Source organism: Coenobita brevimanus, chromosome 17 (assembly GCF_032717465.1).
Source record: "Coenobita brevimanus isolate Jiangsu-jjx chromosome 17, ASM3271746v2, whole genome shotgun sequence".
In the NCBI taxonomy this organism is placed as follows: domain Eukaryota; kingdom Metazoa; phylum Arthropoda; class Malacostraca; order Decapoda; family Coenobitidae; genus Coenobita; species Coenobita brevimanus.
In genome coordinates, this window is record NC_136970.1 from 4,800,903 (window position 1) to 4,823,967 (window position 23,065).

At 42.2% G+C, this 23,065-nt stretch overlaps 1 protein-coding gene across 1 annotated transcript in view; it reads left to right on the forward strand.

The window, feature by feature from the left end:
- The window catches only part of LOC145391191 (uncharacterized), a 35,898-nt gene that overhangs the window by 7,170 nt on the left and 5,663 nt on the right, over nucleotides 1-23,065 (forward strand). The window contains exons 2-8 of the mRNA XM_080265872.1: nucleotides 1,597-1,791; nucleotides 14,950-15,128; nucleotides 17,059-17,171; nucleotides 17,886-18,318; nucleotides 19,140-19,460; nucleotides 21,354-21,868; nucleotides 22,524-22,657. Coding sequence (XP_080121998.1) covers nucleotides 1,597-1,791; nucleotides 14,950-15,128; nucleotides 17,059-17,171; nucleotides 17,886-18,318; nucleotides 19,140-19,460; nucleotides 21,354-21,868; nucleotides 22,524-22,657 — 1,890 coding nt within the window. The remainder of the gene's footprint in view (nucleotides 1-1,596; nucleotides 1,792-14,949; nucleotides 15,129-17,058; nucleotides 17,172-17,885; nucleotides 18,319-19,139; nucleotides 19,461-21,353; nucleotides 21,869-22,523; nucleotides 22,658-23,065) is intronic.

The window sequence follows — 23,065 nt, forward strand, 5'->3', positions numbered from 1 at the left end:
GTGTTAATTGAAGAAAAGTCATCTTAATGGATAAAATGTACAATTAATATAACCCTTTAAAATATTATCTCAGCCACAAGTCCTCTCTTTCTTCATAACAAATTTCTCTCTCTTTCTCTCACCACAAGCTCCTTTCTCAACTGCAGATTCTCTTTCACCACCACTAATTTCTGTCTTCTCAACAGAAACTACAACACACGAGCACCTAGTGAACCTAATAGGGTTATATTTAGATGAAAGCAAGGCGTCTTTCTAGGCTTCAGACAATCAGGTGACAGTATCAAAGTAGAATAATGGACATCAGTAATGATCACGGAAAACTGCAACACTATAGTTCTTCGACCTTAACATGGCCCAGGTTTTCATCCTTTTTTAGCCTATTTCACACATTTCAGTGGCAGGAAAAGTCAGTATTTCTTCAAGGTTACTGTAACACTTCTTCATGACTGGCATCATATTCTAGTGTTCATTTATTGTTCCAGCTCAGTATTCAAAATGGAGTGATGGTAATTTTAGTCCAAATTAAAATTATATAACCTAATAAACAATGTAGAGTTCTTGTGATCACTTAAATGATGAATGTTCCTGGTGTTTGTATTTGTGGATATGACTTCTGTTTGGGAGTGTTTGTGTTTGTGGATCTGACTTATCTTTGTGAATGTTTGTGTGTGTGGATCTGACTTATATTTGGCAGTGTTTGTGTTTGTGGATCTGACTTATATTTGTCAGTGTTTATGTTTGTGGATCTGACTTCTGTTTGGGAGTGTTTGTGTGTGTGATGCTGATTTATATTTGGCAGTGTTAGTGTATGCATCTGACTTCTGTTTGGGAGTGTTTGTGTTTGTGGATCTGACTTCTGTTTGGGAGTGTTTGTGTTTGTGGATCTGACTTATATTTGGCAGTGTTTGTGTTTGTGGATCTGACTTAAATTTGTCAATGTTTATATTTGTGGATCTGACTTCTGTTTGGGAGTGTTTGTGTGTGTGGATCTGACTTATATTTGGCAGTGTTTGTGTTTGTGGATCTGACTTATATTTGTCAGTGTTTATGTTTTTGGATCTGACTTCTGTTTGGGAGTGTTTGTGTGTGTGGTTCTGACTTATATTTGGCAGTGTTTGTGGATCTAGTTTATGTTTTGGACACTCGTTTGAGTTAATGGAGATGTTTCTAACCCCCATTTATTACCAGGTGTCTTTCTTAAGCTGAATAAGGTGTCTGGAGGTAGCAGTGCTCGGATACAGAAGATGTCTTGGTGCTGGATAAGGAGTGCCATAGATATCACTAGCTGTAATTCTATTCTACTTTGATAACTCCTCTCTCTCTCTCTCTCCACCACTAACTCCTGTCTCTCTACCACTACTGCCTCTCTTCTTCTTAAACAATTCTGTCCATCACAAACTCCTCTCTTTACCACTAACTCCCCTCTAATTGACTCTACCCCTAATTCCACTCATCCACTAGCTCTCCACCACTAACTCCTCTCCATCACAAAATCCTCCAACATGAATGTCCCTTCCTCCATCACTAACTGTCTCTCTTTACATAACTTCTGCCCATCGTTACATCATTAACTCATCTCTTGTCCATCTTTGACAGAAACTACGGCATGAGAATTTAGTGAACCTAATAGAATTCTTCCGACGCAAGCGCCGCCTGTACCTGGTATTTGAATACGTAGACCACACCATCCTGGATGAACTGGAGACCACGGAGACTGGGTTGGATGAGGACACTGCCAGGGCTCACATTTTCCAGGTCCTTCGTGGCATTGCTTTCTGTCACCAAAATCAGGTCGGTTGATTTTAGGAATGGAGGTTAGTGATGCTGTGTTTGTGTGTGTGTGTGTGTGCAATGGTGGTGATGCTGTGTGTGTGCGTGCATGCATGTGTGCGTGTGTATATATCTAATTGTGGTATACAGGAAATGAGCTACGCTCGTGGGGTCCCGTCTCTGTTTCTCAGTAAGTCAAATTTTGCTTTAAACTCGTTTAAGTTTTTAGACTGGACGATCTCTTTGTCCAGGCTATTCCTCAGGTCTATACATCTATAAGGAAAACTATATTTCTTGATATCCTTCAAGCAGCTTGGCTTCTTCAGTTTCGTTCCGTGTCCTCTTGTTGCTCTTTTATCCCATAAAAGCAGATCTTCTTTGTCAGTTTTATCTACTCCCACCATGGTCCTGAACACTGCAATCATGTCACATCTCTTTCTCCTTTCCTCTAAGGAAGGCAAATCCAGCTTTCCGACCTCTCTCTGTACGACAGATCTGCCAGACTGGGGACCATCTTGGTTGCTGTTCTTTGTATTCTTTCAATCTTGTTTATATCTTTCTTTTTGTGTGGGGACCACACTACTGCTGCATATTCTAACCTCGGGCGAATCATGGCCACTATCAATTTTTTCATCATCTGCTCATCCGTATAATGAAAAGCTACTCTTATATTAGTCAGGAGTTTATATGTCTCACTAACTGCCTTGTTAATGTGTTTTTCAGGTGACAAACTGTCGTGGACCAGCACACCCAAATCTTTCTCTTCTCTCGCTTTTGTGATTGGTTCATTACCCATCAAATAATTCAATGATGGCCTCTTGGTACTTTTACCCATTTCCAATATTTTACATTTCTTTGCATTAAATTTCATTTCCCACATCCGGCTTCAATCGGGTATCCTATCCAGATCCTCCTGCAGCATTTTACAATCCTCCTCAAGATCTTTACATAATCAGCAAATAGACTTGCATAACTGTTCACTCCATCACCGAGCCCTGTGGGACTCCACTTGTACCTCCCTCCATCCAGACATCCTATCCTTTATTACTGTCCCCATTTGTCTATCGCTCAAAAAGTCTCTCATCCATTCCAGGAGGTTCCCCTTCAGTCGTCCTATATGCTTTAGTTTCCACATTAATCTCTTATGAAGTACCTTGTCGAAGGCCTTTTCCAAATCTAAATACACACAATCCACCCAACCATCTCTCTCCTGTAGCACGTCAGTCGCTCTTGAGTAAAAACTCAGCAAGTTGGAAATACATGACCTTCCACTTCTAAATCCAAACTGACTTTCTGCCAAAATATTCATCTCTTCCAGATATTTCATCCTTCTATCTTTCAAAATTCTCTCACGCAATTTTGTGACCATGCTGGTTAGGGACACTGGTCTATAATTCAGGGGTTCTTCCCTGTTTCCTCCCGTATAAATTGGTACCACATTTGCCCTCTTCCATTCTTGAGGCACTTTCCCCTCTTCCAGAGAACACACAATTAAACTGTGAATCTTATCCGCCAGCTGTATTCTGCATTCCTTCAGTACCCAATTAGAGATTCCATCTTGTCCTGGGTCTTTCCTTACATCTTGAGTTTCCAGTAATTTATACACTTCCTGTACTTCCACTTTTATATCTTTTATCACTACATTTCTGGTCACTCCCTCCCCCTCCACAAACTCACTTTCATTAGTGAAAACTGACTGGAAACATTTGTTCATTATTTCTGCTTGCATTGCTGCATCTTTATAGACCTCTCCTTCTACTTTCAGTTTGGTGATTCCTTCCTTTTGTTTCAGTTTGCCATTGACAAATCTATAAAACAGTTTGGGTTCACCCTTACATTTGTCTATTATACCTTTTTCAAAATTCCTTTCTTCCTCTCTACGTATTCTTGTGTAATCATTTCTAGTTCTTTTATATTCTTCCATTGTTCTGTTGTTACCTCTCTTTCTCCATTTGTTCCATGCCGTGTCTCTCCCTTTTTTTTGCTATCATACACCAATTAAACCACTCTTTTATTTTCTGTTTTCTTTCTCCCTTACACTTGGCACAAATTTTTCCACTCCCGAATTATAGAAGGCTAGAAAAATATCCCACTTCCTCTGTATCTCTCTTGTTTCTCTGAATTTCCTCCAATCTGCATTTTCAAAAAATTTTCTCAATCCTGTAAAGTTTGCTTTCCCAAAGTTGTATCTTCCCTGCCTATAAAGCTCATCTCTTGGCTCCACATTCCCTGTTATCATCTGGAACTCAGTTACCACATGATCACTTTTTCCAATAGGACACAGATACTCCAAGGATTCTATTACATCAGGTTCTTTGGTAAACAGTAAGTCTAGTCTTGTTGGTGTGTCATCACCTCGGAACCGTGTCTCTTCTTTGACCCACTGCGTCATCACATTGTTCATTGTTATATTTAATAATGTAGTGCCCCATGAATCTTCACTGCCTCCTGAGTTCCATTCCTCCCAGTTCACCTCTTTACAATTGTTTTATTTAATAATGTAGTGCCCCATGAATCTTCACTGCCTCCTGAGTTCCATTCCTCCCAGTTCACCTCTTTACAATTGAAGTCACCCATTAAAATTTTATTGTTACTTTTCTCAATCGTTTTCGTTTTCATTTTCGTTTTTAAGGCTCCAACATGTTTGCATGTGTCGGCCTTGGTCACCTAATGGCGGCTCTCCACGCTGCACGATCCATTGCAGCCTCCATGTTCAGTCCCTTAACCCTGAGGTCACACTTAATGACCTCGTCCCATGTCTTTCTCGGTCTACCCCTCATAACCCCACCCCCAATATTAACACTTCTCACCTTCCTCACCCAATTATCTTCTCCCATCCTCTCCACATGTCCAAACCATCTCAATCTACCTCTCGTCATCACAACACCATTACACTCCAGTCCCATCCTACCTCTCAACTCTTCCATCCTAAACCCAGCCCCTCCAGGCCTTGGATGCAGGGATGCACTGCACATCCACCTAATCATTGTCATTTCTGTACGTCTGAGCCGGTGAATATCTTCCTCCTTCACTGCCCAGGTCTCACTACCATACAGCATTACACTCCAAACACATGCTGCATACAGAGACCCCTTAGCACGTAGGGAGAGTCCTCTCAATGTCAGGAGAGGCAAGAGCTCCCTGAACTTCTTCCAACCACTTCTCACCCTAGCCACAGAGCTAGCTCCAGCCCCACCTCCAGCACGCAACATGTCTCCCAAATAACAAAACTCTGCCACACACTCAAGAGATTCACCAGCAAGTTCAATCCTTTCAATTCTGACAATCTCCACCTGCTCTCCCCGACACGCCGTACACATAAAATCAGCATTATCTCGCAGTCTACCTCTGATACCACTACATCTCTTATGCACCCATTTATCACACACACACTGCACAGGATGGAGTTACTTCCCACGCCCTTGTGGCAAACTGCACATGGCCACTCTCCCTCGTCTTTGACAGTACCGCCACCAACCTTACATATCATCACTTTTGTTTTTTCTGCATTTACCCTTAAACCCTTGTGCCCCATACCATCTCTCCACTTCCTAAACCTTTCCTTCGCCTCCCTTTCGTTCTCTGCAATCAACACCAAATCAGCAGCATACAACAACTCCCATGGGAGTCCATTTCTAAAGTCACGTGAAAGGGCTTCAAGTACCATGATAAACAACATGGGACTCAAGATGGACCCCTGATGCACACCAATATTCACGGAAAACTCATCACTCAAATCTCCATTCACTCTTACCTGGATGTGAGCACCCACATACATAGCCATAACCACCCTAACCAGCCACTCCTCCAAGCCAAGCTTTCTCGTTGCCCACTTTACCACCTCTCTAGGGACTCTGTCAAAGGCGTTTTCCAAATCAACAAAAACAAAATAAAGATCCCTTCTCCTACCAATATATTTTTCCTGAAGCTGTCGAACAATGAATATAGCATCAGTGGTCCCCCTACATGGCATAAACCCAAACTGCATCTCATCAATATTCACTCTCTTTAATCATACCTTCTAAAACTCTCTCCATTACCTTCATTATCTGATCTAAAAGCTTTATACCTCTATAATTTCCTCTTTCCAGGGCATCACCCTTCCCTTTATACACATTTACAATTACACTCTTCAGCCAATCCTCTGGGACAACACACTCATAAATAATCCTAGTTATCAGGTCAGTGACTAAACTCACCCCTATATCGCCTGAGGCCTTCAGCATTTCGGCAGTCAACCCAGACACACCTGCTGCCTTCCCCACCCTCATCCTGCCAATTGCCTCACTCACAGTAGCAGTATCAATCAAAGGCCAAGGGCCAGACACTGGATCTGCTGGCTTCAAACCTTCCCTGTTCCAGTCAAACTCCTCATTCAACAACCGGTTATAATGCTCTCTCCATGCATCTTTAATATCCTCACTGTTCACCACTACTCTTCCTTCATCATTCTTCACACACTGCTCACCTATAATATCCCGATTATCCCTCTTCACTTTACCTGCCACCCTAAATATCATATTTTTCCTTTTACCATGATTTAGGTTATCAAGTAATAGTCTCTGTGACCCAGACCTTGCCCTGTATACCTCTCTTCTAGCCCTATGCATGGCAGCCAAATATTCCTCTTTGCTACCACCCTTCTTCCATTCCCGGAAAAGTATTCTTTTCTCCTTAAATGCAGCTTCTACACCCTCATCCCACCACCAAGTTACTCTACAGTGCTCGTCAGAAGTATGGGGCGCCCTGCGTCCCTCCTGAGAAACAAACCTTTCAACATTGAAAAAACATATAAATAATGCATTTTATTTACCTTTAGTGCTTCGTAGGGTAGCCTTTACGTTTCTTCACGGACCTGAGACGTCTTGGAAGTGAAAGGGCGAGGCTCCTGAGGTGCTGGAGGGGTATTTTGTCCCAGGAGTCACGAATGGCGGCTTCCAGCTTAGGCAGAGAGCTCACGTCCTTCCCTTGGAGACTCTTCTTTACGAGGTACCAGAGGTTTTCAATCGGGTTGAGGTCTGGGCTATTTCCTGGCCAGTCTGTCATGAATGATACCTCGCAGTCACGAAGCCAATTGGTGACCGATTTGGCCTTGTGAGCAGGTGCACCGTCCTGCTGAAACACTCGTGCACCTGTTAGCTCGAAGGAGTCTGGTAAATGATCACACAGAAGCTCCAGGTAAACATCCTGATTCACTCTGAGGTTCTTGGGAAGTACAACAAGCTTCCCCAAACCCTTCCCTGAAAAACAACCCCATACCATGAGTGAATCAGGATGTTTAACTGTGCTTTCTACATACCGTGGGTCAAGTGGGTCACTACCTTTGCATGCTTCTCTGTTACAGGTAACACTAAACGTTGCCTCATCAGACCACAGCACTGACAACCATTGCTCCTCACCCCAATTTAGATATTTATTAGCAAAGGCAAGCCTACGAATTCTCTGGCTGCTAGAGAGAAGAGGCCTTTTCACAGGCCTGTGACTTGTGTAACCAAGCTCATGCACCCTACGAGACACTGTTCTCACTGACACCTCACCAAACACTTCCGGGTTGCTCTCCTTAATTTTCCTTGCACTCACACAAGGATTAAACTCCACTGCACGTTTTAAAACATTAACAGACCTTGGGGAAGTTTTCCTAGGCCTACCAGACCTCGGTTTCTTTGTGGGAACTTCACCACTGTTTTCCTCCCGAAACCGCGCACACCAACGACGCACTGTCGATCGTGCCACACCAACCAATTCACTAATTTCCTTTGTCTGGTGGCCTGCCTCCTTTAGAGCAATGATCTGGGATATGATTTCACTCGATAGTTCACGGGTAGGTGCCATAACAAAGTTTTGAAGGCCAAAACACTGCGGGACACTCGGTAAAAAATGGCGCAATTTGAGAGGGACACTCGGCGGAGTTCCTCTCTCTCAGGCAGCCCGTGGGCGACTGAGGCGGGAACCAACCAGCGCGTCAGAAGGCCTCAGGCTACCGTGACGTCATGCTCGGAGCTCAAACTTGTGGCTCAATTCTTACCCCCAAAAATGGGTGATTCTTTTTGGGCCATAAGTATTGCGCGCCTGGCGGACAACGCTGAATACTTCTGACGAGCACTGTATGTCTTGGTGGTCCTCGTGTCCAGCCACATGTTACATCAGTAAACTCTCAAGAAATTGTTCTTGAGGGCTCTGTACTATTCATTAACGCGTTTGTCTACAGCTCCCTGTTCAGCCACCACTCTCCTCAAGTCGCTATAGAAGGCATCCCTTGCTACTTGGTTTTTCAGCTTCCATATTTTCCTTCTAGGTACATAAGTCCTCTTTTTCATCACTTGTTCTTTAAGCACCATATCACAAATCAATAGTTTGTGCTGCTGCACACACTCCTCACTTCCCATAACTTTAACATCCCTCACTAACCTCCTATCAGCCCTCCTAACCAGAAAATAATCTATCTGACTGCTATTTCCCCCAGACTCATATTTAATTAACCTACTGTCTCTTTTCCTAAAATATGTGTTGCACACAATCATGTCCGTTGCCTCCCCAAACTCTAGTATCCTTTCCCCTTCTGCATTCCTTAGACCATACGCACATCCCCCATGCACTCCTTCATAACCTTGTGCTGCTTCACCTACATGACCATTTAAGTCCCCTCCCAAAATCACTATCTCATCATCCTGCATACCACCCACTACATGTATTAAATCATCCCAAAATCTATCTTTCTCTGCTTCATCCAATCCTGCCTGTGGTGCATATGCCGATATAATCGCAGCTACCTTTCTACCCAACAGAATTTTCACTGCCAATATCCTATCGCTTACTCTCAAAACATTCATAACATATTCCACCCATTTCTCCGCAACCATCACACCAACACCTCCATTTTCTGTAAATAGCTAGCCATGTCTAACAACATTTCCTGGTATTCATCATCACTTTATGCTCTTGTCTTAGGGGGAACATACACTACTGCCATATCTCTCTTGCTATTCCCTCCAGTTTCTAATTTCATATTTATCACTTCAGCCTTGCCTTCTCCTATTTCCACGATATCTACATTTATGTTGTTCTTCACTGCTATCATCACCCCTCTTCCCGTTTTTTCCTTTCTGTCTCTTCTCCACAGTTTGTATTTAACATGTCCCATATGAACATCAATATCTTCTCTTAATTTGGTCTCTACAAAGCACATAACATCAGGTTCATGTACCCTCAAAAAATCGTTGATTTCTAGCCTTGCCGTTATTAAACCATCAACATTAGTATATGCCACCTTCCAATTATTTTTGATGTTTTTTATACCCTCTTTTCTCCTTCTCTCCATCGGTACCCCTTCCTTAATTTCTGATCCTTAACTCTCCAATAAAACACTGTCTTCTCTTCCTCCGTTCTCTGTTCGTTTTTTTACCCTTGCTTCCTTTACTATCTATCTATCTATTGCCAGACGCCATAATCCCATACGGGGTGGCCATTTGACTCTTGAGTTATTTGTTTTACAGGGAGAGGCACTAACTCTCCACCAAAACACTTGACACATAGGGAGCACGTATGGTTTGGTTATATGGTTACCACCCAGCGTTGTAAATGGTTTCTTGGCCTACAGGAAACCATTTGGCTTGTCACTCAATGTAATGCCACCTGTAACGGAAAGAAAAGCATTAAGTAGTGACCAGAAAGATGGGAGAAATAGGAAGAGAGGAGGGCAGGCACAGAAAAAGAATGATAAAGGCTAAGGAAGAAGTAGGCAGCACTACATCTTGAGCTTCCTTTACTAATTCCTTTATTTTAGCTCTTTTTTCGTCATTTGCATGAACCCTTCCTTGTCTGATAATTTCCATATTCTACTGATAATTTCATTTACTGTAGCCTGTGACTTAAACTTAACCTTCAGTGGCCTTGCCCCTCCTTCCTTGTACTTTCCTAACCTAAACACCTCTTCAATCTCTTCTTGAACTTCATTGTTTTCCTCCATGACTACTGATATTATTTCTTTAACCTTGCTTAGTTCTGGTATGTGGTAACCATAGGGGTATTTGCCTTCTTAGTGTGACTGGTAAAATATATGGTAGAATACTCATTGACAGGGTGAGGCATATGACAGAGGAGCTAGTTGGAGAAGAACAAGGGGGATTTAGGAAGGGAAAAGGGTGTGTAGATCAGATATTTGTTCTAAGATGTTTAGTGGAGAAGTATCTAGAGAAGGGAAGGAAAGTGTACGCTGCCTTCATGGACTTGGAGAAAGCTTATGACAGAATAGATAGGAAAGGTATGTGGAAGGTATTAAGAATATATGGAGTGGAGGGGAAATTGTTGAGTGCTGTGAAGAGTATGTACGAGGGAGCTAGGGCTACGGTGCGAGTGGATGGAGAGCTGAGTGAGTTCTTTGATCTCAATGTGGGACTGAAACAGGGGTGTGTAATGTCTCCATGGCTGTTTAATATATATATGGATGGGGTCGTAAAGGAGGTACAAGGTAGGGCAGTGGATGTCGGGGTGGCCCTAATGAATGAGGGTGAGATTTGGAAGCTTCCGGTGTTGCTGTTTGCTGATGATACAGTATTGTTGAGTGAAGATGAATGGGAGTTGCAAGGTTTGGTGAATGAATTTGGGACAGTGTGTAGGAGGAGGAAGCTGAAAGTTAATGTAAACAAAAGTAAAGTTATGGTGTTTGAGAGAAATGAAGTCACAGAGTGTGCAGTGAGGTTGGATGGTGAGGATATGGAGAATGTGAGTGCATTCAAGTACTTGGGTAGTGTGATGAGTAAGGATGGAACTTTGGGGGATGAAGTACGTGAAAGGGTACAGCAGGGAAGGAAGGTTGTTGGCACACTGAAAGCAGTGATGAGAAATAGGGAGGTGAGTATGGAAGTTAAGAAGTCACTGCATGATGGTATTGTGATCCCTACCCTGACGTATGGAAGCGAGGCGTGGACCTTGCAAGAGGGGAACAAGTCAAGAGTGAGAGCAGTGGAAATGAGTTACTTGAGAGGAGCATGTGGAGTGACATGGAGGGACAGGTTGACGAATGAAGAAGTGAAGGAACGTTGTGGGGTAGATGTGGATGTGGTTGAAAAGATTAGGAGAAATACACTGAGGTGGTTTGGACATGTGGAGAGGATGGAGAATGAAAGACTGACTAAGAGGGTGTATGTAGGTGAGGTGGAGGGAGGGAGAGGGAGGGGTAGACCGAGGATGAGGTGGAGGGATGGAGTTGAGAGGTATATGAGGGAGGGGGGGGTGAGTTGGGGGGAGGGGAGTCAAATGGTGGGTGACAGAGTGACTTGGAGGCGTTTTGTCTGCGGCCACCCTTTGCGGGATTAGGGCGTCGGGCTATAGATAGATAGATAGATAGTTCTTCTCTTTCTCATTCTGATCTTATTGTCATACGTTTTTCTTTAACTCCTGAAATTATTACACATTTTTTCTTATCTGCTACATCCCTAACTAAAGATTCTCTACTTCTCAGCACCCTAACCACTTCCCTCTCCACCTTTTCCTTGCTTTGTTGTTCTATAATCTCTTTCAAATTTACATTTCCCTCTTCCTGAATTTTCTTCCACCCCTTATGTTGCTCCTTGATTTCTTTAATGTGTTCATCCTGTATTCTTGATTTGGATTCATACTCATCAAGTTTGCCTTTCGTCCTGTCTCTTTCTTCTTCCAACCTCTTATTCTCCCTCTTGAGCTGTTTTATTTCATTTGATGCTGATTCGTTACTTAATTTCAATTCTGTGACTTCTCTTTCTTGCTCTACGCTGCGTGTGCAAATTTTTTCCAGTTTACTTCGTAAAGCTATGATCTCTCTCTCCTGCTCTTGGGTTCGTTCCTGTAACTCTCTAATTACTCCCCATACCTTCTCTATTTCCTGGACATTCCTCTCCGCTGTTTTCTCTACTCCAGCTACTCTTGTTTGGTTCAACATAGTACTTGCATTTCCCACATCGTCTTTGGAGAAGCCCTCGAATTCTTTTTCGTCATATGTAAACAAAGCTCCGTCACCCTCCGCCATTGTGCTACCATATGGAATCTTTCTATTTCCACTATATCTTGAACTCTTTGACCGAAACTTGCTGTTATTTTTTTTTTTTTTTACTATTGTCCGACGGGACCACCACGCACACACTCATTTTCACAATCACAATAGGCTGGTCTCCTTTTTCGCCGCTGATTTTGCAATTATTTCTGCACGATCCAGGAAGATCTCCGTCTCTGTTGCCGACCTGTGTGTCTGTGTGTGTGTGTGTGTGTATACATGCATGCTCATGCATTCATAATGGTGGTGATGCTGTGATGGGTGCATGTATGTGTGTGTGTGCACATTTGCACACATGTATGCATGAGAGGGAGAAAAAGAGAGAGAGAGAGCAAATAACTCAACACAAATATAGTGACCTAAGGTGTGGAGAAAAGCGCTCTGGCTATTTGCCTCACGGCATCTTCCACCACATTTAATGTTTACCTTTATCCTGGATGAACTGGAGACCACTGACACTAGGCTGCTTGAGGAGACTGCCAGGGTTCATATCATCTAGGTCATTTGTATCAATACATTCTGCCATCAAAAGTACTTTTCATTTACTTTTCGTGGTCAAGATAAAGACCTGCCCACATGTATCTTGTTTAGCAGTCACAGGGTAGTTCAGTGTATAGTTCAGGGGTATATTTGACATTTTGGGTTGCAGTTGCTGATAAACTTCCATCGTATCCAGCACTTTTACTGAGTGCCATGGTGCTGGAGAGGAGTGCCATCATTTTGTGGCACCAGTATAACCAGGCAGCTCAACTGCCCAGTACAAATGTTCCTTAACCACATCTCTGTCATCTGAAGGGAGGATGGCAGACCACAGGAGGACAACTAAACATGCAGTTCATCAGGTTTACATTTTAGATGAACCTTAGGCTACAGCAACACCAACTGAGTATCCTCATCATTTATGACCACTGCAGTAATACAGTAGCTGAAAAGAATTGGAAATTCTCGTTTTGAGTTGGAATTAATATTATTATATATGTTGTCACTGTATTGCTTGGGCTTTCTGTCACGAGGTAATTGGTATCTTCATCCTGTACCCAGTAATATATAGGGTACCCAGCAAATTGTGGATAAGCAGCCACTTTTATTAGATTAAGGTTAACTCGTCACGTCCCGAGCTATTTCGCGCCTCTGACATCCCCCAATCCCGAGGTATTTTCGAAATTTTTTTTTTTTTGGCTAAAACCTCCGCTTTTGTTGAGAAACATCGAAAATTCATAGAGAAATTGCTCACCTGAGGTTTAAAATACTCGATCCAGGTACCAGTACCTCCTTACCTGACTGGGTTTTCTAACAGGCTGGCACCAAAGAAAACGAGTTCTATGGGAGGGTAACTAACTCACACCACTCATAAACGGTAATTATTTATTTACTTGGTACGAATTTATATGTAGTACGAGAGTATATTGGTTTTCAAACAGTAATATAGGCATTATAAGCATTGTTTCACTCACTAATTCATCACCATACCTGACCTTCTTTTGCCACATTACCCGAGCATTATTTCTGACTGTTTCTTCCTCTAATGCTGTGTAAACTTTGTCCTCCATATTGTCATCGATTGGGGAATCACTCTGGCCCTGCATGTCTTTACTGGCCAGGTCTCTGATAACAGGTGAATTGCCGAGACAATAGCATGAGGGGGGGAGGGGGGAGGTTATGTGGTGTAAGGCATTGTCCCTGCTTGGCATCTTGAAGAGGAATAGAGGAAGGTGTCCTGTGTATATGTACGAAAAATCACGCGCAGAAATTGAAAATTGTGCAAATTAGGGACCTTGCAATTGCACGACGTACCAGTACGTCGCCGGGACTAGCAAATGCAAAATGTTGCAACGTACCCATACGTCGACGGGACGGGGCGGGTTAACACGTTCGCCGCGTTTGGCAACCCTGCACTCTCGCCCTCCCAGCGTCAACTTCACTTCACTCTCCTGCCAGTGTCCGTTGGACTTTCGGAGGGAGAGGAGGTATGATTCACTCTTAGAGGGTGGTGCATTGGTTAGAGCAGTAAAAGTCGTGGTACATATGTATACCGAATCGCCGACCACTAATATATTTTTCTCCCCTCGCGTATTGGTGCATCGATGTACCGAGGTTGCCTCGGTGCATCTGGGTACCAATACGCGACCTACTGATGATATCTTGTTGCTCTGCGAATTGGTGCATTGATGTACCATTTCATTACTTTAGAAAAATGTGTATTTTCTAATGTATATACCTGTTAGTACCTATAAAATATGTCTTATTATTTCAATAAGCTGCACATCTCTCTCTCTCTCTCTCTCTCTCTCTCTCTCTCTCTCTCTCTCTCTCTCTCTCTCCAAGGAGAGTATCAACCTTCTGTGTTGGGTGTGATGGACAACCCCACCTTTGTATTTCATGTTTCAATGAAAAGCATGCAGCTTCATACTAATAGGTTATATAATACAGGGCAAAAATTAGATATTTGGATATTCAGTTTTGCAAATTACGAGTCATATAGTGTAATAGTTAATTATTTTCGTATGTTTTATATAACCTTCATTTATCATAAGATTTAAATTTTTAGATTTTTTTTAAATTTAGCAGTATTTTCCTTTACAGTTACTGTTACATTATGTATTTCATTTACTTTGTTTATAAATTGTTACCAGGCTTCTTGTGCATCTTGGAACTATGTTTTATTTTATGAAATAATATCTAAATTTTTTTAAAACGGAGTGTTGATTATTTACTTTTTATACAAGAAATGCATTCATAAGTGTTATATTTGATACCTGCCTTTCTGTGATATTGATTATAATGCATTTGAGCTAACTGTATTGTGTGAAAACTGATTTTGTATAAAAAATGATGAACGAAAAACAAATAAATTTTTAGCTGATTATTAATCAATAACTTACCTATGTATAAGTATTTTTGTATTAAATAATACCATTGCAGCACATCTGTAGCTTTAATAAATGCAAATGGAAATAAATATTGATTATATACTAACGTTTTCAAAAGCTTTTGAAAAAGGACATTCGGGTCAAGGATGTACCAATACGCTGAGGGGGAAACTTCTGCTCGGTACATCGATGGCCCGATAAGCGGTCAACGTGTTAATTAGGATGATTTAATCATATGTGCCTGTGTTTTTAAGCAGTCTAAACCACCACCTTTGTCCTCAGATCATCCACAGAGACATCAAGCCTGAGAATGTGTTGGTGAGTCGGCTGGGTGTGGTGAAGCTGTGTGACTTTGGGTTTGCTAGGCTGTTGGCTGGCCCAGGGGAGTCCTGTACTGATTATGTGGCCACCAGATGGTACCGTGCCCCAGAACTCCTGGTTGGCGATACAAAATATGGCAGGTGAGGCAGGACTATGTAACATTCTTATTCATCTGAACAGGTTGTTGTTGGCTTGAAAGGAATTTTACCTTTTGCAGGATGTTTGACAAGTCACTGTGCCAGTGGAACAATCACACCTCATACTGCCACACTTCACACTGCCATACATCTCATTGCAGAATCACAGATTGCCACAAATTTAACTAGTGTAACACACACTGTCAAACTACACACCAAATACTGCTTCAGTCAGTACCCTACCACAGTCACATATGACAACAGAGAGAGTGAGAGAAGTCTGAATGGACAGATGGCTTGAAGGAAGTTCTGTGTTGACTGTCACAAGTTGGAGGGTGCTAGGGAGAGAGCAAGGCATCAGAGAGGAGGATTGATGATGATGACCATCGATAATACCAGGGATTACATGAGCAGTGTAATTATCTTTCAGAAAAACAGTGAAGCAATTAAGCACACAGTTATTATTATTATTGTTTTTTATCCTGTTTAGGTATAAAAATCATTTTAGGTTAGCCCCAGGTTTACATAATTATGATAAAATTAACTATTGTATGTATGGCAGTCTTATGGTAGGGGTTGAACTCATCTTTGATTTATGAGTTAGTGAATGATTAAGTCCCACGATATCATAATAGCAAGGAAGTAGGACTGCATGTGATGCTTTTCTTCAGTAATTGGCTGTGGAATGGGGAAAAGAAATTTAAAGGATTGAATGATAAATGAATGGATGTATGGACCATTTCACTCTGTGTTGCTGGAAACTCTCCTGCTTTCATGCTTTTCTGTTTCTGGATCCAACCCACCCTCTGATGATGATAATGTGAATGATGTTGATGATGGTCATAAAAGTAACCATACATTCTGTGTGATAATGAGCAGTGGATATGTAGGTGTTGAGGTATCCACTTTCATTTTTATCATCATCATCATTATCATCATCTAATCCAGTGTTGCCCCATGAGGAGTATAGGAGCTCAGGACTAGGCAAGTTGGTCCTGATTTTTAAGATGAGAGTGACCAGCCTCACTAATTCCTGAGTGGCTTTACATTTGCAATACACCCCAACCACCCCTTGGATATAAACCTGGACTGGCTCATAATTGGAGTGCCCTAATTACCCACTGAACCACCAGGTGCTATAATTTGGTTATATTGTTGCTACCTTGCATAGTAAATGGTTTCCTGGTGCACAGGAAACCACTTGGCTCGTCACTCAGTGTAGAGTCACCCGTAGACAGAAGGAAGAGGAAGGTATGAAGGAAAGAAAGACAGAAAAGGAAGGAGGGGAAAGAGGAAAAGACAGGCTTCCAAGAGTAGCACTGCATTAAGTGAGTGGATGGTGAATGCCCCCACCTACCTACGAGTGGATGTGTAGGTGTTGAGGTATCCAGTTTTATAATGATAAAGATATTGACAGTGATAATTATTGTTATACGTGTGGTGGCTGGTCTGTCAGTGAGATGGACATGTGGTTGTCAGGGTGCCTGTTTTTATAATGATGAAAATTCAGATGATAACATTGATAATAATGGTGATATTGTAAAAGCTCTATCAGTCTATTGCCAGACACCATAATCCCATAAAGGGTGGCCGCAAACAAATCGTCTCCATGTCGCTCTGTTCCCTGCCGTTTCACTGCCCTGCTCCTAGCTCACACCCTCCTCTCTCATATACCTCTCCACTCCATCTCTCCATCTCATCCTTGGCCTCCCCCTCCCTATCCCCTGTCCCACTTCACTCACATACACTCTCCTCATCAGTCTCCCACACTCCATCCTCTCCACATTGCCAAACCACCTCAGTGTGTTTCTTGTAATGCCTTCTATGACATCCACATCCACACCACAATGCTCCTTTGCTTCCTTTTTTTGGGGGGGGGAATGGCAAAAGATGATAATCTTATTAATGACAATGTGTGTTATGGTGTGGCCAGTGAGGTGGATGTGTGGGCGTCAGGGTGCCTGCTGTCCGAGATGCTGACTGGGGAGCCTCTCTTCCCGGGTGAATCAGACATCGACCAGCTCTTCCACATCATACAGACCCTAGGTAGGTCCTTCTCCCTTTCACCACAGTGATGTCTTTTACTCTAGCTTCCTTTGGGTTGTTCTGGTTAACCATAGTGAGTTGCTCTTCCCGGGTGAATCAAGCACTGAGTAGCTTTTCCACAGTACACGGTCACTAGGTAGGTCCCTCTCATGCTAGAAGTCCTACTACAACAGTAACACAGGGTTTGAATAGAGAATTCAAGCTTCAGAACTAAGCTCAAGGTTTTGCCACTACCACGATCCTTGAGGGCAGGACAGAATGTTTGGTAATTAATGATACATTAGAGCAGAGCAGAATGTAATTGGTTGGTGGAAGAGCAGATTTAGACATTGATAAGAATCAGTAATAACTTTACTAGGTCATAACAAGTACATGTATATACAAAACCATGATTCCATTTGGCTGCTCTGCAAATACAAGCACAGCTCTTTGAAATTTTGTTTAGCATAAACTTGATTTAGTTGAGTTGTTATTATTTGAGTTGATAATAACAAAACTGTCTTAATGTTAAGTTGTCTCTTCTAATGTATTGAATTCTGGTTATTATTGACAGTTCATGAAGAAGTGAGTAATGATAATATTCTTGTATTTTTTATTCCTCAGCTTTTAATCAGAAGAAAGCATATTTCTTATGAATTATTTTGCCATTAACTAACAGTTTGTTTACATGTATTAGACAGTGATGTATAGTGAAGTACTGTTTGTATGTTGCAGGTGATCTGAGTATAACACACCGTCACCTGGTGGAGCGGAACCCAATGCTGGCAGGACTGAAGCTACCAGCAGCAGCATCCACCCCTCTGGCATCATCCTTCCCTGGGTGGTCACCTCTCACCCATGCCTTTGTGTCAGCCTGCTTGTGCCTTGAACCATCAGCCCGGCCCAGTGCACAGGACCTCCTCAACCATGAGTTCTTTATGCGTGACCACTTTCCTGACACCTTCCTACCAGTGCTGAGAGAGCGTGTTCAACAGGAGTTCAGTTCCAACTCCCTGCTTACTCCTGGGGGTCGGCGTGGCTCCAGCACTAATGACAAGAGGTCTCGCAGCCGCCGGGCACCTGGCGGGACCAGCCCTGAGAGTGTGTACGGCAAGAGCATTGCACGACCACCACCAGCATCAAAAACTGACACCCTACACCCTGCCAGGCTAGTACTACTCACTCTTAGCCACTGTAATTATCTACTCACTTTTCCACGATTTCAGGCAACAGATAGGTGCCTGGTGGTTTGGTAGGTAATGCACTGTTCAAGTGAGAGGGGTGGGTGGAGTCTGTTGCTCATATAATGCTGGTTATGATAAAGCAACTGCTCATTCTTAACTGTCTGGACTTAGTAGCCTATCTTCAGACCCTTTCACTCATGATGGGACATTAGATTAATAGATGATGGATGGATGGGCATAGTCCATTGAAATGGCCCACACATCCTGTGGTTTGAATTTGTACAGTACAGCATTGGTTGATGAAACTGTGGGTGTCATGTTGTATTTTGTATACTGTAGTACTGTACTACAATTCTTTGACCAGTGCACTTTCTCAGTTTCAAAGGATCACCATAAGCCACGAACGTGCACAAACATTAGTTATAACTTAGCATTTGAGAGTTTTCAAACTACTAATCTAGTGATCATTAGCAACATTCACACTAGTATGTGTTAGCACATGGTACCTGGAGTTATATTTGCAGCACTGTATATATCCTCCCCTGCTTCTGTTGGAGCAGTAAAGGATTGGATGATGAATGGATGGATATTTTTGCATCAGACAAGTACAGTAATTTTGTTTAGGGCATAGGTTGGTCTATTTCCTGAAAATATTTTGGATTGCAGTTGCCCAGCTTTGGTCCGCAGCATTTCAGAGGGGGTTAAATGAGACTGAATATTGCATTTACCATTTTATAGCTTATTTCCCCACCCCTCTTTTAAGTTGGGAGTAAGGTGTGGGATGTTGATGATTTATTTTTTACAGAACATCACCACTGAAGCAGCCTCAGTCAACCCTGTCTCAGGGCCAGTCTACCTCTCGACCTGTGGTGTCCTTTGCACCCCTCACCCCATCCCACACTAGGTCAACACCTTCCTGCAACAACAACAACACCACAGAAGACTACAGTACAACACAACCCTCAAATAATAATAACAGCAGTAACAACCAGTCCATGCTTATTCCACCCTTGAGAGAACAATACCCACAGTGTATGTCCAGCAGCAACAATAACCACAACAGCACTATTGCCTTGACACTACACATCACAGGCACCACCAGTACCACCTCACCTGCCCGTTCTAGGTAGGTTTTGATGGGTCTAGGAAATTGCACTATGAGGGATCCATATTAAGCTTAGTAAATTTGTCTGGCACTAATCTGGTTACTTTATATAGACATAAAATTAGCATAGATTCACAAAGTCACATCCATCTTGAATGCTTAGCTGTAGCAATAAACTAACAGCAGAATGTTATACTACTCACAAAGAACTGTTATGGAAAGGTTGTCGAGCTGTAGTTTAGTCTCATTCTGCCACAGAGGTATGTGAAATGTGTGACTAAATGATGAAAATCTTCACCAAGTTAAGGGAAAAGAACCATAATTTTAAGGGGTCTTCTCTTGAGCTAGAAGAAATTGTGTGGGTGAAGTGAGAATGAAGCAGTGTACCAGACTGGAAGGAATTTCACTTATCTGAATAAAATAACGATGTTAAGTCAGAATAAAATACGTAATTGGGGTCATGGCAGTGTAAGGTCTACTATAGCATGAGCAGACCAAGAAGTGGTTGTGTGTGCATAAATAATGTAACTATAGTATTTCATAGTACTATAAGTATGTTCTGAGTAGGAAACATTTTAGCCTGGCATTGAAATAAGTCACAATGAATGATGTTTCTGAATGTGAAAATCTTCTATGCTGCAATAATTTACAAGAAGAATACAGTATATCAAGTAGACAGTAATTAACTTGAAATGAGAACATTTTTCTAAAATGGTAGAATTTTTATCCTTTGAAGGATGCAACAACCATTCAGATCATCATCATCATCATCATCATCATCATCCAATTCTACGTTGCCCCATGATGAGTGTAGATACCTGGGGCTAGGCAGGTTGGTCCCGACATTTAAGATGAGAGTTACCAGCCTCTCTCATCTCTGAGTGGCATTACGTGAGCAATAAACCCCAACCACCCCTTGGATGTAAACCTTCACCGGCTCAGTCTGATTGAAGCGCTGTAATTACCCACTAAACCACCAGGCACCAGAATTGGTTATATGGTTACCACCCAGCATAATAAATGGTTTCCTGGTGTACAGGAAACCATTTGGCTTGTCACTCAGTGTAGAGTCACCCACAGGCATAAGGAAGAGGAAAGAATGAAGGAAAGAAAGACAAAAGAGGGAGTGTAAAGTTACCCGTAGGCAGAAGGACGAGGAAAGAATGAAGGAAAGAAAGACAGAATAGGATGGAAGGAAAGAGTGATGGAGGAGAGGATAAGGCAGACACCTGAGAGCAGCACTACATCGAGTGAGTGGATGGTGAGCGCCCCTACCAGATATTGGTAATTTAACGGATTTAAAGTACTGCAAAATATCATATGCAGCAGTTTGGTACAGAACTTAGTTGTTTAAAAGTTGTGTAAATTAAAGCATTATTATACTGTATTTTAGGACAGTAATTCCAGGGGCTTGAATGATAGTGTGGCATTTTTCACTTGGCCTGCTGTTGATAGTTCTTCCATTTTCTCCTTCTCTGTTTCTGGATCCTGTCTTACTCCATCCTTAGGTAGGGAAAAAGTCATGGTGATGAATTTACTGCAATAAATATTAGTTTGCAGATTGTATGAAAGATAAATATGCCAAGAGGATGATGGATGGATGCGTTAAGTGAGAAGTCAGTCAGTCCCTGAAGTCAAGAGATGTATTTAAAATATCGGTGTTATCTGTACAACTAAGTAAACTGGGAGACATGGCAGATCAGCTGTATAGGTCGTATTGGAACTTTATTGGGTAGTTTTTCATCAGTTTATGGTGGACTTTATAGTAAAAGTAATGTAAATTGAAAAAAGATTGATTTTAATAAGAACTTAAGCTGTACATGAGTACCATTTATGCGATAGTGATGTAAATATGAGCATTGTTTTATATTATGTCACAGTTGTAACCTGTAGTGTGGTGTTGTTCTGGTACAGAGGTGTGGAGAAGCACCACAAATCTCCAGTGACCCTGTGGGGCTCCAACTCAAAATCCCGGAACCAGAGTCTGTGCATCCAGGGTTCAGGGCAGGGGCTGTGGGAGGAAAATGACCACTACCTGAGCCCTGATGGCCATTCCTCCTCCTTTTTTGGTGGCATGCGACACCAGACTTCTGACCTATCACGCCACCTTGACCTTAGCACGGAGAACCCCCGAACAGAGGTCACCAGACACCTTGACCTTAGTCGCAATCCCTACACCATCAGTCTCGACCGCACCAAGGAATTGGTCGGCCGAGAGTCACAGCGGGATACTGCAGCCACACGAGATACCTTCAGGCGGGACTCTGGCCGTGACCCCCTGAAGGAGATCAAGGACAACCCCCGGGACTGGGACCCCCTCGGCCACAGGGAGCTGAGGGAGTCAGTGAGGCGTCCCAAACTGGAGGTGATGGGCTGGGCCAAACCTCGACTCCTCAATGATGATCTCTCCCTGCCAACTGTCCCTGGAGGTATTTTTTTTTTTTTTTTTTTTCTCAAATCTGATAATTCTGAGGATCTTTCAGCTCAGTTGTTGAGCAGTTATTGTCAGATTGGATGGTTGATATGACTTAACAACCATGGAGATGTAATCATACCTCATATCTGAGGTTTATCATATTTCGTGCAAACCAAGTTAAGTTTTTATGTAGTGGGAGTAGCCTAATTTAGTCAGGTTAAAACAAGTCAACTTTATTGATCATACAAACAATGGGTGGAGCAAAATTCAGGACTTGCTTAAAGTATTGAGGTGCATTGTGAGTATATCTTGATATTTGTCCCTTCCACTTCAGTAAAAATAACAGTATCAGGTATGTAACAAGTGAACTACAATAAGTGAAATATTACTGAAAATTTTGAGATGCATAGATACAGAAGCTGCCTTAAGTTGCAAGTAAATTTGGGACATGTATAACTAGAACAAGTACAAAAATAAGCTACCAGATGCAGACTGAAAAATAAGTTACCAGATGTGGAATTAAGCTTCAAGGTCCTTTGGTGTAGTATCTAACCCCAGAAGTTTAGTCTCCTAATGTGATTAAAATCAGGTTTGGATATCAAGAATACAGTAATATGAAATGAGGTCCTAGGACTGAAGGGGTTAAAACCTAGTCCACCAATCCTTAGTGAGTGTAGGGGCGAGCAGCAGCAGCAGCCCAAAGAAGTCGACAGGTGAGAATGTGAGCGGTGGGAGGAAGCGACGAGGTGGTGGTGTGGTAATGCCAGTACTTAGCACTGCACAGCGAGGATCTGCTACCTCGGTAAGTCACACACCGCACTTGTTGTTACTCTCTTGTATTTCACAGGCTTAAAAGGCTGTCTTGCACCTCTTCCTTTCCAGTTTGTTTCTGCATATGGCATGTTAGTATTGGTATAGGAATCAGTATTGAGCGTCATTTTCATTTTCATCATCCCAACCTGTATTTCAGCTGAAAGATCTTGTAAAAATAGCATTGTCATGTTTGATATTTTTGCAAGTGTCATTGTTTTATTGATATGAGTAATAGAGAATAGTAGCTAAATGTATAGTAGTAGTTGAATTGACCCATTAAGGAAGAGGTGCCAAGGAGTCTTCTTTGTCAGTGAGAATTTGACCCATATTCCTGTGAAATTTTGAAATATTGCATGCAATATTATCTAGGTATTATGAAATAATCTGTACAGTTTTG